This window comes from Humulus lupulus, chromosome 4, assembly GCF_963169125.1.
Source record: "Humulus lupulus chromosome 4, drHumLupu1.1, whole genome shotgun sequence".
NCBI lineage: Eukaryota > Viridiplantae > Streptophyta > Magnoliopsida > Rosales > Cannabaceae > Humulus > Humulus lupulus.
The window spans coordinates 221,165,799-221,183,931 of record NC_084796.1 but is presented as its reverse complement, the minus strand read 5'-3'; the positions used below and the strand labels follow the sequence as shown (position 1 = coordinate 221,183,931).

At 38.0% G+C, this 18,133-nt stretch overlaps 1 protein-coding gene across 1 annotated transcript; it reads left to right on the top strand.

The window, feature by feature from the left end:
• The first annotated feature begins 1,382 nt into the window (after window positions 1-1,382).
• On the top strand, window positions 1,383-2,339 carry LOC133832921 (uncharacterized). Its single transcript, XM_062263197.1, has 2 exons — window positions 1,383-1,466; window positions 1,674-2,339. Exons 1-2 carry the CDS (start codon window positions 1,383-1,385, stop codon window positions 2,337-2,339), a joined length of 750 nt encoding a protein of 249 aa, XP_062119181.1.
• Window positions 2,340-18,133: the final 15,794 nt, after the last annotated feature.

Genomic DNA, 18,133 nt, shown 5'->3' with positions numbered 1-18,133 from the left:
TCATATTTAAACATAATATATATTTATATAAAGGATAGCTACAAGGAGTTGATGTGGTATTCTAAAATCTCTCCAATTTACTCAATCTATTTTATAATTTTTTATTCTACTTTTTTTAAAATTTATGATTATTAGTTAATAATTAAAGAAGAAAAAACTAAAATATATAAACTATCTACATATATATATCTAATATATAAACAAAATATCCATCCATAATAGCAATGCCTTGCTTCCGTAACTTATTTTTAAAATAATAATAATAATAACACTAAACCTTCTAAACTATCTACCTATATATCTAATATCTAAACAAAATATCCATCCATAACAGCAATGCCTTCCGTAGCTTATTTTTCTTTTTCTTTTTCTTTTTTAAAATATATAATAATAACCTTAAATCTCTCACTTCCATTCTAATGTTACTCAAATACATCTTTTGAGTTGACAGATGTATATCTAATTACTCAAATAAATATTGGGAAAACTTATATAGTGTTACAACCAGATTTCGAGCATAAGGAGTTATGATCCCGAACTCTAGGCTCGTCAGGTGTAAGCTCGAAATATGCACGATCGTCATATGATCCTTCAGTCAGACCGTGTTGCTAATAATAATGACCTTGAAAGCTTGAGGGAGGTGAAGCCTCGAATATGTTCTAAGCTCGCAATAGCCATGGTTTGACACATATATTTCCTGATGCATCTCTTGCCTTCAGACGAGATGGTTCGAGCTCGGGAGGTGTAAGCTCGAATGTGATGACTTCATCAATGGATACTTGCTATAAACATAGGTGAAATAAGATGACGACTCATGATTAACGGATAGTCTCGGAGATGTAATGGAATCCGTATCTAAGCTAATTGGTTACATATGAATGTATTTATTATTGTAAAATCCCAATGTTTAAGGGATATTGTATAACTTGTTATCCAATCCCACATTTTATGGGATGTTTCCGTGTACGTAGGAAATAATGCATCAAATGGAATTGTATTATTTGATTCACAGAATATCTTCCCGAAATATGTGGGAATGAATTCTGAAACCTTCTCTATAAATAGAGAAGGAAGTTCCATTTGTAAGGGACCGAAATTCTGAGATCTTGAGAGAAAACTCTAGGTAACTATTCTCTGAAAAGTTTCCAGAAAACTCCCAAGTACAAATAACACAGACTCGTGGACTAGGCAGATTTAACTGCTGAACTACGTAAAAAAGCATTCTGTTTTCATCTTCTTTTATTTCCTCTGATATATCTTTGTTTAATTGCTCTTCTTTTTAAGTTGATGAAAAACGATGTCAACAGTTTGGTGCTTTCATTGAGAGCCATTAAACAGTGCGTGCGTGAATCTGTTTAGTCAGAAAGCCTCTCGAATTAGCAATGGCTGCAAATGATCCCAATATTCCTAAGGAGGAAATTCTAGATGAAGATGAGTACCCCCAACGCTCTGGAAAGCAGCCTATGGTGAATTCTGATCCCGATGAGAGGAGTGATTCATTCGACTCTCAGGGACCACCTGCTCCCAGGGCCGATGAGGATATGTACTACAATGCCAAGAGATATGTCCCAATCGTGGAACTCGGGAATCGCCAATTGCGTAAACAATTGACAGAAGCTAAAAAATGCAACAAAGAGCTAGCCAAACTAGCTTCTGAAGCGCATACGGCTTAGGCCCCGCCTCCGCAAGATGCCCAGGCTCCACCTCCACAGGATGTTCATGTCCCACCTCGTAGGACTCGGGGGCAACCGCGTAAAAACACGGCCACCAGGAGAGCGAAGCAACCTCCGCCACCAACAGAGCAGCCTGTCCCATCGAGACCCCAGAGAGGTAACCGGGCTGAAGGTGCTGCCAACCCAACTGCAGAGGCACCAGTAGGAATAGGGAATAACCGAACCCCCTCAAAGGCTCAGACCCGAAATCCTGGTGCCACGCAGAATGTGCAAGAGGATGATCGAATGAATTCAGGTCCTTCTAGGCCCCATAATGGACGACAGCCACCTTCTCCAATAAGGCACCCACCATCGCCAATAAGGCACCCCTCGCCAATTCGGAGGGATGCGCAACCGGCCCATCGTGATAGGGAAAGGCGAGTTGAGCAAAGACATGGGAATGAAGATACTGTTAGGGAGCGTAGGGGTCCCCATCCCACGAGGAACCAAGTGTCTCGATCTCAAACTATTGAGATAAGGAGACCAGCAGGAAACCCATCTCGTAATAATCATGCAACGAGCCATGTCAGCGAAATCTCGGGTGACGCTAGATTCGTGAGTATATATAACTCGGAGCCAGGAATGCCAAAAATTGAGGAGATCACCCAGATTTATGGGAGTATTTAAACCATAATCGGGGACGTGATAATCCCCCGAATCCAGATTTGAGAGATCATCTCAACGGGCGCAAACATCCCGCACCAAGACGGGGAACTGGAGTTGTAATCAACGATAACCAGTTCCCCCCGATTCAGGCCAGACCTCCCTTAGATCCAGTCCAAGAAAGGATTGAGGAGTTGGAAAGAGCATTCAGGCTCTTGCAGAATGAACGTAGCTCGGAACGGGACGAAGAGTTCGATGAGGAACTTGAGCCCTTTGCCCCGCATATCTCTAGCACCCCGTTTCCTCGAGGATTTAGAATTCCTCATGTCCCGTCATTCGATGGAAATTCAGATCCATACAGCCACTTAAGCACGTTCAACATAATTATGTGAGCTAGTAATTTGGGCTACGAGCTCAGGTGTATGTTGTTCCCAGCCTCTCTCACGGGACCAGCAAAACACTGGTTTGAAAAGTACAAAAGACATTCGATTGCTTCTTGGGACCAACTATCGAGAGATTTCAAGAAATAATTCAAAGCCATGGTCGGCATCAGGCCCAAGGCTTCTGCCTTGACCAATGTCCGACAGCAGCCGAATGAGTTACTGAAAGGTTATCTCACAAGGTTTAACTTGGAAGCTACTCGGGCTCGAGATGTCGATGACAGTGGCCATTTAATGGATGTTTGAGCCATAGTAATGCCTAGGAGTCCTCTCTAGGAAGACTTATAAAGAAAACCTGTAAGGTCCTTAACTGAGTTCAATCGAAGAGCTCAGAGGTTTGTCAATGTAGAGGAGGCGAGGTCAGCATTGAATATGACCCCTCAGCCCGCAATTACAACAATGAACGCTAACTCTACCTCGACCTTGGTGGATCCTACAACTTCAAAAACCTCAGGGGACAACCCTTCCAAGAGAAAGAAAAATGAAGGGAATAACCCCTAGGCGGATGGGGGAAAGAAGAAGAAAGGGGAAATATACTTCTCTATATACAAGGTGTATACCGAGCTCAATGAGTCTTGGGAGAATATCTACCTGGCTAATGAAAACCAGGTACCTTTCAGACGACCTGATCCCATGAGGAACCAAAAGGTGAAAAGAGATTCTAGCAAGTATTGTAGATTCCACAGAGATATCAGGCATACAACCGATGAGTGTAGACAGCTAAAGGATGAGATCGAAGGGTTGATCTCGAGGGGGTGTTTCGGACAATACATAAGGAAATGAAACCCCAATCAGGCTTCCACCAGCCAGAGGGCAGCTGCTGCACCACTTGCCCAGAACAATAATTCCCGAACTCGGGAAGATGAACGACTTCCTCCAATTGATGGATAAGATGCTGTAACCATCTCGGGGGGGGGGGGGGGGGGGGGGCATATCGCAGGATCGGGCAGGAACGCCCAAAAAAGATATGTGAATGAGTTAAAAACTGGTGACAAATCTCCCTATGAACCCGAACCCAGAGTTCTGAAATAACAAAGGGTTTAAACTCAACCCATAACTTTCACTGAAGATGATGCCTCTCACGTACAGTTCCCTCATAATGATCCTCTAGTTATCACCCTTCAGCTCGCGAACAAGAGGGTACACCGAGTCCTAATTGACAACGGAAGCTCAGTTAATATCCTCTATAAGGCTACTTTAGAAAGGATGGGACTCACGCTTTGCGACCTAAAAGCTTGTACAACTACGTTGTACGACATTTCAGGAGAAGGGATTTTGCCTGCATGGGATCCATCGAACTCCTTGTAACCTTGGGAGACTACCCAGCCTTTATAACCAAGATGATGGAGCTTGTCGTAGTGGATCTCCCATTGGCCTATAACGTACTGCTCGGGAGACCCGCCCTAGTAGGGCTGGGGGCAGTTTGTCTGTTAGGCATCTGGCCATCAAGTTCCCGACTTCTAGTGGCATCGAGACTCTAAAACTATTTTCATAGAACTCTTGAGAGTCTTATTTACTGCTTCGACTTGGCCATTTTCTTGGGGGTGGGCAACGGAGGAGAAGCTTTTTATTATCCCATTTTTTCACAAAAGTGGGTGAATAATTCACTGTCAAATTGAATACCATTATCTAATACTATTTTCCTTGGCATTCCATATTGGCAGATGATGTTTTTTTACCACAAAGTCCAAAACTTTTTTCAAGGTAATCGTTGCCAGAGGTTCGGCCTCGGTCCATTTTGTAAAATAATTGACCATGACCACTGCATACTTTACTCCACCTTTGCCGGTTGGAAACGAGCCTATAAGGTCGATTCCCCACACCGCAAATGGCCATGGGGAGGTCATCATGGTTAGCTCGGATGGTGGAGCTCGTGGAATTGTAGCGAATCACTAGAATTTATCACATTTCTTGGCATACTCGAATGCATCTGCTTTGATAGTGGGCCAGAAGTATCCTTGTCTTATAATTTTCTTTGATAGGCTATGTCCCCCAGTGTGGTCTCCACAAAATCCTTCATGAATTTCTTCTAGGATTTTCTTAGCCTCGGGTGGAGTCACACATTGGAGTAATGGCATAGGATATCCTCTCTGATATAACCTTCCTTCCACAATAATGTATATTGGAATCTGATACATCAGTTTCCGAGCCTTGTTTCGTTCTGCTGGAGAATACCGGTTTTGAGGTAATCAACTATTGGGGTCATCCAGGTCGGGCCAGAGTCAATCATGCATACATCTTCCTTTTCAGGCTCGCTGATACTGGGAGTCGACATGTGCTCTATTGGTACTATATTCAGTGCATCAACTTCGTTGGACGTGGCGAGTCTAGCTAAGGCGTCCGCATTGGAGTTTTGCTCTCGGGGAACCTGCTCTATCATATAGAACTCGAAAAGTTCGAGTGCCGCTTTAGCTTTTTCTAAATATGCGGCCATCTTTGTGCCACGACCCTGATATTCCCCTAGGATTTGGTTGACCACCAACTGCGAATCATTGTAGCGATGTATTGCTTTGGCCTTGGGCTCTTTGGCTATTCAGAGTCTTGCCAATAGAGCTTCGTACTCAACCTCATTGTTAGATGCTTCGAAGCTGAACCTCAAGGTAGAGTGAAATCAACTTCCAGTTGGAGTGATCAATATAATCCCTGCCCCCGATCCATTTTCGTTGGAAGATCCATCGACATAAAGTTTCCACAGCTCGCGGGCTGGGGTTATAACTTCGTCATCAGACACTCCTATACATTCCACAATGAAGTCTGCTAGAGCATGCCCTTTTATGGTCATTCTCTGATGATAAGTGATCTCGAACTGTCCGACCTTAATAACCCATTTTAACAATATGCCTGAGGCCTCTGGTTTGGACAAGACTTGCCATAGTGGTTGATCAGTCAATACATGGAGGGGGTGTGCTTGGAAGTAAGTGATGGACCCAAAACGGGTATGTTTAAAAATTTATATATCGCAAGCGCATGAATCGTCCATATAGAATAGTGATCGTGTAAGCAAGGATGTCGAACCCAAAGGAGTTGTCTAAAATCGAAAATGAAACTATTTTAAATGAAAAATAATAAATTCTAACCTAGCTCCAAAGATTGATGAGTTTTAATATTATGAACATAAAATAAAAGATTGAAAAATAAAGCTATTTAAGAGAATAAAAATAAATCAATAATGAGTTGAAAATAAGTGTTAAAAGAAAAGATTATTAAGATACTAGAATCCACAAAATGTAAGTTTAATAATATTTATTAGTATATTGATTCCCAAGTTTTAGTGATAGTTAAAATAATTTAAACTATCATTTTCCAAAAATATTTATAATTTTAAGCACAAATTTCTTATAAAAAGATAGGATTTTTCTTCCCTTTTCAAAATTATAATTTCAAAGCATTTAGTGTAAATCAATCTAATGAAATAACAAATAAATCAATGAACATTATTTATAAGGCAAAACATAATATTTTTGTTCTAAGCATGGATGTGTACAATTTAATGACACATCTTACACAAAGAATATTATGTTTATGCACTAATGAAGAACAAAGTGTAAATATGTTCTAACAATCTAAAATACAAGATATTTAAGATGAAAGAAATATATGTAGAAGAAAAATCCATAAACTTTGTTGTATTACAAGGGAAATCAACATACAACATAAATATTACCTAGTTACAAGTTGCTTCATCATGATCTTAATAATCTTATGAAAAAGATTAGAAGCACATAACTAGAGTAGAAATTACAAAATAAATGACATACATACTTGCAAAATGCTCTTGAAAAACCCAAATGGAAGAGAGAATGGTAGAGAGAAAATGGGAGAAAAAGATGGTAACCAAAACATTAAGCACCCCAAAATGGTCTTCAAAACCCTTATTTATAGCCAAAATGAGATTATTAAAATAACCAATTTAAATTAAGTAAATTGATTAAATTAATAATAATATGGTAAATAGGGGTAAATTGTAGGAGTGATGATGATTTTGGGGTAAAAAGTGTGTAGAAAATGGGTAAAAAGGTGGCATTTTAGACAAGGGGACAATAAGCAAATTTATGGGCTCAAGAGGTGTTTGTACGGCAGTGACAGGCGGCTGGGAGGTTGGGCTTTGGTGGCAGCTGTTGGAGGCAAGTGATGGTGTTTGGGCCTTGGGCGAGTGAACTGAAGAGGCCCAAGTGATTTGTGAAAAACAACTTGCTGAAGGCTTCCTTGGGCAGCTGCATGTGGCTGAGAATGAAGGAGATGCAGCTGGGGTCTTCGGCTGGAGCATGTGGGCTGGCAGGCGGAAGTCATGCTGGGAGAAAGGCAGGACAGGTGGCGGCAGCTGGTTGAAGGAGGGAAGGCTCAGCTGGACACGTGGCGCGCGCTGATTGGAGGTAGCAGTGGGCTTGGGCCCGTGGTGGCTGGGCTGGTGGGCTTCTATGCCATTTGTTCATTTCTTTCCTTGAAAATGCAATTTTTTTCTTTATTTTCAATGCTTTTCAAGAGCATAAATACACCAAAATCCCTAACAAAAGAAACATAAATTAAATCAAATTCAAATATTTTCAATTAATACATAAATCATATTAGTTCATTGAAAATATTAATTAAGACTTAATTTAATTGAACATTTAGTTTCACTAAAACAACATTTTTTTATACCTCAAACTAAATAACATTAATTCAAATAATTAACTACAATATTTTACAACAAAATAACTAAAAAAAACACACAAAATTATATAAAATCAAAATAAGACTAATAAATTTAAAATTACTTAAAAACTTAATAAGTAAATTAAAAACTCAAGAACTAAGCAACAATTAGCATATAAAAATATGGTAAAATAACTCTAATTTGTAGAGTTATCACACCCCCAAACTTAAAGTTTTGCTAGCCCTCAAGCAAAAGAAAAATTAAAATACACACATATTTTTTTTTATTGGTGATATAAAAATGATTTTCTCAAAAATTGCACAATGAAAATAAATCTCAGAAATTATTATGAATAAAAGTTAAGCTTATGTAATTAATTAAATTGTCAATTTTGCTTTTAGAAAATAGGTTTTCAATAAAATTATTTTTCACTTAAACTTATAGGAAATAAGAGTGTTTATGAAAAGTGTAATTTTTGTTACAAGCAAAACGACGTCAACATATAGGATCTTGTTTATTTTCATGTAGATCTTATATTAAATAAATTAATATAAGAAAACCTAAAACATATTTCTAAAATTGAATTCATACAGAGAAAATGATAAGAACACTTACATTATACGCAATGGAATGATAGAGTCATTCCTTCAGCTTCTCTAACCCTTATATCCTTTCTGTCGCAGAGTATCACCAAGAAACTGAACCGTTCTTCAATTTTCTTCACAGGCTTCCAAAGAATCATTTGAATCACCTAGATAGATCTTCTCATATTCTTAGAAACTTGTGATTCAAAAATCTTATTTCAACTCTCACTTAGCATTCCTTTTATAGACTCAATTTGTCCATTTAATTTAATTAAAAAATCAATAAAATAATAGATAATATTAGCCCTATGTCAAAATTATCATGGGCTTTAGGCCCGTGGCATTTCCTATTTAATTATAAGCCCGTTGGACTTAAAATCAAGACCTGTATTATTTTCTATTGATTAATTTAATTAAATAATTATTTAAATCCTTTATCAAATTAATTATTTATAATTTGAACCTTGATTTAAACTTATTTATTAATTTAGATACCAATTTATCTTAATTAATAAATCTTCCCTATTTCTCTTTTCTTCTCTAAATTACATAACTCTGTGAAACTATCCAAAATTGATCTGGTCAACTTTGATAATTCTAATTGATAATTAAATCAATTAATTGAGACTATCTAGATGATTTTATCCAAGGTAAAGTGGGGACCATGGGCCTATGAAATCAAGCTCTAATAAATTATCATAAATCTAAAAAATAAATTTACTAACTTATTAATTCCTCGCGACTCCACTAAAGACTCGGAATTGCACTCTTGAATTCATAGAACGCTCTATAAGAAATATAGATACGTTATTAATTATCCATTGTTACAACCATAATTGTCACTCAATCCTCTATAGACGGTCTACAATGAGATGGGACTAAAATACCATTTTACCCCTCATTGTATTTTATCCTTAAAACACTTAGTTCCTTGTAAATGATATTTCAGTAAACTAATATTAATTACTGAAATGAGATCTCTATCATTTAGCATATTGAACCAAACTAAAAGGAAACCATCATTTCACTTCTTCATTAGAGGCTATAGATGTTCATATCTATGATTAACACTCCCACTCAATTATACTACCGAGTTCCCAAGATGTAAGTATGGACTAGTCCGTAGGGTAAGCTGGTAACAACAAGTCAAAGAACTCAAATAATACAATTAGTTAGAATAGTAACCACTCAGAATTGAGATTGAATTAACCTATGGTCAACTATATGATATGACTATAATAGATAATAACGGTATGTTTACTTATCCTATCTACTGTTAATATCGGTCCAATATGATGTAACAAATACATCCGATCTTATCTACTTTGCTAATATTCTGGAAAGAATATAACACTAAAATGTGTAAGTAGATCAGATCATAGATTGAGAAGTCAGTGTAAATCCTGTGCACTGACTAATCTTAGGACTAACTTATTTTGACCATATAATCATGTTTATATTCCACTGTGATTACGTCACTATAAATATGATTAGCTATATGCTCGGGATTTAATAAAAGTTTATATTAAACAAATAATCATGAAAATAAAACATGTGAGCAAAGTGATTGACCAATTCAAAAAATTATTTCTATTATTTTGTTGATAATAAATGATATTACAAAGAATTGAGTTTTAATTAGGGCATAAAACCCCAACAAACCCCCACTTGCACTAATTGAAACTAATGCCTTAATTCTACTAATCCTACTTGATATGCTTATCAAATGCAGTTTCTGGTAGTGTCTTCGTAAATGGATCCGCAAAATTGTCTTCAGATACAATCTTCATAACCTTCACATCTCCCCTGGCCACATATTCTCGAATAATGTGACACTTCCTTTCTATATGCTTACTCCTCTTGCGACTTCGAGGATCTTTTGAGTTGGAGATCGCTCCTGTGTTTTCACAAAACAACATAAGCGGTTTATCCATTTCTGGAATAACACCAAGATCTAAATAAAAATTCTTTAGCCAGACTATTTCCTTAGCTGCTTCTGACACAACTATGTATTCAGCCTCCATGGTGTAATCTGAGATCGCATACTGCTTTACGCTTATCCATATCACAGCTCCACCCCCAAGAGTAAACACCATTCCAGAAGTAGACTTCCTGTCATCGACATTAGTCTAAAAATCTGAATCGGTGTAGCCTACAGGGTTCAGAACACCACCCTTGTAGACTAACATATAATCCCTAGTTCGCCTTAAATACTTCAAAATATGCTTAACTACTATCCAATGTTCCGGTCCTGGGTTTGACTGATACCTGCTCACTACTCCCACTGCATAGTAGATCTCTGGTCTAGTGCACACCTGTAACGCCCTGGATAACCAAGACCATTACACTATGTGTTTATAATTGTTCAAGACTCGCTAATCAAGTCATTTAGTTGAAAATGTGACCCTAAGTCATAATCGAGTTAGGGTTAAAAGATTGGTCATAAACGGATAATTTTTCATTTAAATAAACGTTTAGTACATGGGATCCCAAAAACATGGTTAAAAGGACAAGTTTACAAACTTTTAAAAGTCAAATACAAGCAAAGGTCACTCTAATGGAAAAATACACATTTTAGGTTTTTTGTCCTTGTACAATCCCTCAGCTGTGGCGGACGAGCAGCTAACAATGTACACCTCGCCCCCAGAGCTCTCCAGCTCATGGTTGATCCATCTTACCCTTGCCTTTACCTGCACCACGTAGCACCTGTTAGCTAAGGCCCAGCAAGAAAACCATATAGCATAGCATAAACAATACTGACAATCAAATGATCTATAAATCAGTTAACCAGGAATTCAGCATGTGATGATAGACACATAATCAGTGATGGAAATCAACAAATCACAAGCCATTCATCTCAGGATTCAACAAGCCATAAACATCATTACTCAACAACTTATCATAATCATCATACAATACTCAGGGTCGACACCCTTAGGCCGCACCCTCTATTTAACCCACTGACTCCGACTCGCTTAGGTTGAGCTCAGTGATTATCTAGCTGACCCCAACTCTCAGTGGTCGAGCCGCGTCATGTGCGCAAATCGGCCCTGACACTCTTAGGCTGTTTATTTCATGCTCACATGGCATATTATAATCATACAACATTTGTATTCAAATATAGGGAATCTCAGTCCCAACACAGCCACACAAAGGGTGCAGTTTTCTTACCTTTAAGTCCGACCGGAGTGAATGAAATGGTTTCGAGCACGATCCCCAACTTCGAGCCTTGGCGATAAACCTAGTCACAAAGGCCAATGGGTATCCATCAACTCCCAATCCAAATAAAATACCTAGAAGACAGAAACTAGCCTTCGGGATCTTAATTTCTACTAAATCGGGTAGTAGAAATTGTCCTGAGCACCTAGGTTCGAACCCCCAAGCCTTACCAATTCTTGAAATGATTCTAAGACCAAAATCCCTAGCCGGGTTGCGACTTGGCTTAGTGGGTCGCGACTTGCCTCCAAATCAAAGAGCAAGCACCCAAGCCAAAGGGGAGGCGAGTCGCGACTTGGCCTAGTGAGTCGTGGCGCGCCCCCAAGTCAGAGACATCCCAAGCCAAAATGGCCATACGCGTCGCGGCACACCAGGGTTGGGTCGTGGTGCGCCCCCTTCGAACCCAGAAAATCTGGGTTTTTCACATGCATCTCCCAGCCAAGAACACCATCATTAATCCAGAATTTTCCCCAACAAATCCCTTCAATTCAACACCAAACCAGCTACGAATTCAAGATTAAATCACATATTTCTAATCAACAAAACCTTAGCATCAATATCAAAATCGCTATCCTAATTCATCAGCTATTACCATCCAAAAACTTAGTCTAATTTCATCATCCAATTCAAATTCAAGAGTCCAGAATTTTACCTAGACAACCCAGAAAAATTCAGAAATAAAAGCTAGAGTTCTTACCTTAATTATGATTGAATCTTCTCTGATTTCCAGTTCAAATCCCAGCTTGAATCCCCAAGCTCGTAAGCTGAATTCTGACTTCCAAGCCTCAACTTAGCCTTTCCTTCAATTTCCTCCTTCAAGTAGCACCAGCTCAAGGCCTAAACTTATGCGCCTTTATGTCCTTAGCCCTCAAGTCCTAACTTCCTTCATCAACTCAAAAATTCAATCACCCAGAGAGAAAAAAGAGAAATCGTGAGATGGAGAGAGAAAAAAGACTGAAGGCTTCTACTTCTTTCTGCCTTAGACTTAAGTGTTTTTCTGAGTTTATCTCCAATAGCCAAAAGACTCATTCGCCCCTCCAACCTTATCAATATTTCAAGGGTGCTTAAAGGATGCGTAAGGAACTTTTATCTTTGCATCTTCATCTTCAGGAGTCTAGGGAGACTGCTTCTTTGAAAGATGAATTCCATGGCAGGACAGTGGATGCCTTTTCTTGGAATTTGTCATTGAGAAACATTCAAGCACTTTATCTATGTAAGCTGCTTGAGATAGAACCAAGAGTTTTTTCTTTCTATCTCTAATGATCTAGATACCTAGAACATAACTAGCTTCACCCAAATCCTTCATTTGGAATTGAGTGCTCAGCCAATTCTTCACATCTGACAACTTCTTAACATTGTTTCCAATGAGTAAGATATCATCTACATAAAGAACTAGGAATACCACTATTTGATTTGCCTTCAGTTGGTAAACACAAGGCTCATCAATATTTTGTTCAAAGCCATAGGTTTTGATTATTTCATCAAACCTACGATTCCAGGAACGAGAAGCTTGCTTAAGTCCATAAATGGACCTATTCAACTTGCAAACTTTTCCTTTTAGTCCAGCTACTTTAAATCATTCTGGCTGATCCATATAAATGACTTCATCAAGCTTCCCATTAAGAAAAGCTGTCTTGACGTCCATTTTCCAAATCTCATAGTCGAGAGCAACTGTTATGGATAGGAGGATGCGAGTGGACTTGAGCATGGCTACCGGACTAAAAGTTTCCTCATAGTCCACACCTTTTCTTTGGGTATAACCCTTTGCCACTAATTGAGCTTTATAAGTTTCAATATTTCCATCAACACCTCGTTTCTTCTTGTAGATATACTTGCACCCAATGGCCCTAAAGTCACTAGGTGCTTCCACAAGATCCCAGATGGAATTTGAGTACATGGACTCCATTTCTTGTTTCATGGCTTCGAGCCATAGTTCCTTTTTAGGGCTAGCCATTTCCTATTTGAAAGAAAATGGGTCTTGACACAGGCTGCACCTTTCACATGTGCCCAGATAAAAGCTTGTTCAGTAACTTTGAAGAAAAGTTTGGTGGAACAGTTTTGCTTGGTGATAATACTGCCTGCTCGGTCAGAGGTATGGGATCTGTCATTATCAAGATGCATGATAATGTTCAAAGAACCATCACATATGTCAAATATGTTCCTGAGTTGAAAAGAAATTTTCTCTCAATTGGTGATTTAACTAACAAAGGTTGTACAGTTAAGATTGATGACAGCACCTTAAAGGTTGTGAAGGGCTCTTTGGTTGTGATGAAAGGAGAGTACAAAAATGTTCTATATTACCTCATTGGTGGTACTATAACAAGCATTGCTTCAACTGTTAGAAATGTTGACAGAGTTTCTGACTTAACTAGACTATGGCATCTCGGACTTGGCCATGTTAGTGAGAGGGGTCTCTCAAAACTAGAAAAGCAAGAATTATTGAAGGGAAAATTGTCATGACAACTTGGATTTTGTGAGCAGTGTGTATACAATAAGAGCTACAAGTTTAAATTCAACATAGGCATCCATACAACCACTGAACCTCTAGCCTACATACACTCAGATTTTTGGGGTGCTTATAGAGTTAAAACTCTTGGTGGTGCAAGCTACTTTATGAGCGTCATAGATGATTATTCAAGGAAAGTTTGGGTCTTCTTGCTCAAGAGAAAAGACCAAGCATTCAATACCTTTATAAATTGGAAGAGGCTAGTAGAGAATCAAACTGGAAAGAAGGTCAGAAAGTTAAGAACTGGCAATGGATTAGAATATTGCTCCAAAGAATTTGATGAATTCTATGTTGAAGAAAGCATTGCAAGGCATCATACAGTTGTTAGGACCCCCCCTGTAATGACCCAACTACTCTAGACTTTGGACCATTAATGACTACTATACATAGACACTAATTTTTTAATAAAACTTACAAGTGAAATAATCATAACTTTATTAAAACTTATAAAAAAAACAAATGTTAAACTACATAAAATTTAAAGTAGGATATGGGATCGCATTGTTTTTAAAAGAAAAACATAACATAATTTTAAATAAATGGATTACATAGTAAAGTGCGTAAAATACATATAAAATTTAAAGAGACTTCATCCTCGAATCGAACGCTCGGTCCATCGATTCCATCCCACCTCAATACACATCCCCAAGCTTCCAAGAACCTTTCCCGCCACCGAAGCTATTTTCCTGCACATATAAACATAAAGGAGTGAGCCTAATGCCCAGCAAGGAAAATCTAACACATAAATCATATACATAATATTCATATCAACATATACTAAAACATATCATAACATATGTCACATATACTATAATGGCCATTATTACTTGGGGTCCCATAAACTAAACAAGTCATATGCCCATTAGATTTGCGGGGCTTGCTAGCTAAGCAAGTCATATGCCCATAAATTTATTGGGCTTGTTAGTTGTACAGGTCATATGCCTAAGTCTACAAACATACATAACACACAAATCATAAGTTAACATAACACATAAATAAGATAACATATGGCATAACACATAATATCCTATCCTATTTTCCTTACCAAAAGTACCGGGATATGAGAACAGGTTTGGGACTTTGGAACACTCCTAAAAACCATAAATGAAAGGGTGAGTATACTGAAGAAAGATGAATGAAAAGAATGGACGAACTATACCATCAAGAATATACTTACCAAAAACCTTATGTTCAAGATCTTAGATTTCCTATCCAAGAATAAAGAATAAAGTTAGGGTGCTGAGTAGAAAACTATAAGAACTTAAGGAAAACAATACTAAAATGAACTAGAGTTTGGAATACCTTGAATGCTTCTATGACCGATCTAAACCTTGAACCCAAATGTGCTATAAACCTTACTTCCCAAGTGTTTGGCAAGCTTATAATCCCTAACCCAAGTGTTTACACTCAAAAAAATAACCTAGCAGCTTGCAGCCTCTGAACTTAGCTCGATGAATGAATAAATGGTTGGGTACTAGGTCCTATTTATAGAGTTCAAGAATGAAAAGATATTCATTTAATTTGAATAAAATAATGGCTTTTTAAGTGAAAAATATTTGAACTATCGTTCAGCAGAGGCTGAAGACTCGGTCAGAAAGATGCTGGACTTATCAAGAGGTTAAAGATTAAGATGAGAATGTTTTCAAAAACATTAAAAAATATACCAAAGGAGCCGATATATCGCCCCTTGTAGGCGATATATCACCTGGGCCAGCATGCCTGAGGCTCAGCGAGGTGATCGTGCGAAGTTACGTGTTTTTCGTATCCCCGTACTGCGATATATCGCCCCTTATAGCTGCGATATATTGGCATACGCTGAATATTTAAACACGAAATTGCACAATTTCAGCTTAATTTGAATTGAGTAAACAACCTTGACTAAGTCCTCTAACATTTTCAAAGCTGCTGACAGACCCTAGGATATTCAAATATTACTCTTAATAAACTTATTCCTAAAAAATACTTAATTATCATTAAACATACACATGACAAGTGTTACTTTCTTATTGGGTCTATCTAAACCTTATAATATAATAAATATCACCATCAATATCAGTCGTATTAATCAAACCTTAGGTTAAAATTAATATTCTTAAACTATAGGTTAAACTTAGAAAATCTACAAGTGTTACTATGAGTGTCCAATTAAATCTCGGTCTGAACCAACATCCACAGTCATAAAAATTCTACTACTATACTTTATACTAATATCTAACTAGCTAAGTAAAGTTCTTGGACTCTACACCCCCCCCCCCCCCCCCCCCAACAGAATGGTCTCGCAGAAAGAATGAACAGAACACTCATGGAAAGAGTGAGATGCATGCTAAATTATGCTGGTTTGGAAAAACATTTATGGGGAGAGGCTATCAAGATAGCTTGTTACTTAATCAACATGTGTCCCTCATTAGCAATCAACTTTCTAACACGCATGAGAGATGGACAGGTAAAGCTCCTAATTATGATCACTTGAAGGTGTTTGGATGCACTGCCTATGCTAACATTAGGCAGGACAAACTTCAACCAAGAGCTTTGAAGTGTATGTTTCTCAGATACCCGATGGCATCAAGGGATACAAACTTTGGTGCTTAGAACCCGGATATAAGAATTGCCTAATTAGCAAAGATGTGACATTAAATGAGAAGGAAATGCCTATAAAACACAGTGGACAACAAGACTCAATCTCATAAGCTAAAGCTGATAGCACTCACCTTGAGGTGGAAAAGGTTCACAGTGACACAAACTTAACAGATGATCAGCAACAAAGCCTAGAAACTGAAACGAAAACCTCTCAAAGTCAACTAGTAACTACCAGTTGGCCAGAGATCGTGACAGAAGAGAAATACACCCTCCTGACAGATTTGGGTATGCAGATATTGCAGACTTCATTGCCTTTGCTTTGACTATAGCAAGTGAAATTGATAACTCAAAACCAACTACATACTCTGAAGTTGTCAACAACAAAGAAAGCACAAAGTGGTTGCAAGCTATACATGAGGAGATGGATTCATTAATGAAGAATCAGACTTGGACTTTGGTAGACAAACCAAATGGTTAAAGATTGGTAGGATGCAAGTGGATCTTCATAAAGAATAAAGGTAACTTGGAGAAAATACAAGATATAAGGCAAGGCTGGCTGCTAAAGGCTTTACACAAAAGGAAGGAATTGTGACAGTTAGTATCCCATGATCCGTAGGGGGAAAGACTGGGTAAAGCTGTACAATCCCACATCGCCTGGGGGAAGGTCAAGTGTGATGATTCTAAGAATGTGTAGGTATGGGACTACACAGTTGAAGAGGGCTTAAATGGATTGATGGGTACTACCTATATCAACAAGATGCCTCTTCTTTTCAGTAGCCCATCACTTGAGAACTCCAAAGTTAAGTGTGCTTGACTTGGAGTAATCTCAAGATGGGTGACCTCCTGGGAAGTTTTCCCATGAAGCGTGCGAGTGAGGACAAAGCACGCTGGAAAGAATCGTGTTGGTTTGCAGGGCCATTCATCATTCCAGGAAGCAGCCATAGTGACGTGGGGCGTTACAGGAATAGACTTCAATGATATCTTCTCACCAGTTGTAAAACAAACATCAATAAGGGCTATCATGTCTAAGGCTGCCAAGTATGACTTGGATATTGAACAAATGGATGTTAGAACAACATTTCTACATGGAAATCTAGAAGAAAAGATCTATATGAGACAGCCTGAAGGCTTTAAAAGCAAAGATCCTAATCAGGTATGTCTATTAAATAAGTCTCTTTATGGTTTAAGACAAGCTCCAAGACAATGGAACATTAGATTTGATGAACTCATGTCTAAGATCAAATATCGTAAGAGTAAGTTTGATCCTTGTGTTTACTCAAATGGTAAAAAAAAATTGCTACTCTATGTTGACGATATACTCCTTATTGGAAAATAAAAATTAGAAATTAATATACTAAAAGGACAACTGAACAATGAGTTTGAAATGAAGGATCTTGGTAAAACCAAGAATATCCTTGGTATTGAAATTTAGAGGAAAAGACCAGGAAGAATAACTCTATCTCAAAAACAATATCTTAGTAAAGTTCTAGACAAATTCAATATGAACAAAGCCAAATCAATACGTACTCCTTTAGCACCTTACTTCAAACTAACTAAAGACCAATTCCCAAAAACAGAAGCTGAGAGAACCTACATGGCTAATGTACCCTATGCTAGTGGGGTTGGGATCCTAATGTATGCGATGGTATGTACTCGGCCTGATTTGGCTCAAGCAATGAGCATTGTTGGTAGGTTTATTTCTGACCCTAGAGAATTTCACTGGGAAACTCTTAAATAGATTCTGAGATATGTCAAAGGCACTCTTGATGTTGGGTTAATCTATGATTCAAGGTTTACTAACAAAGATGAAGTGGCTGGTTATGTTGACTCTGATTATGAAGGATGTCTAGACACTCGAA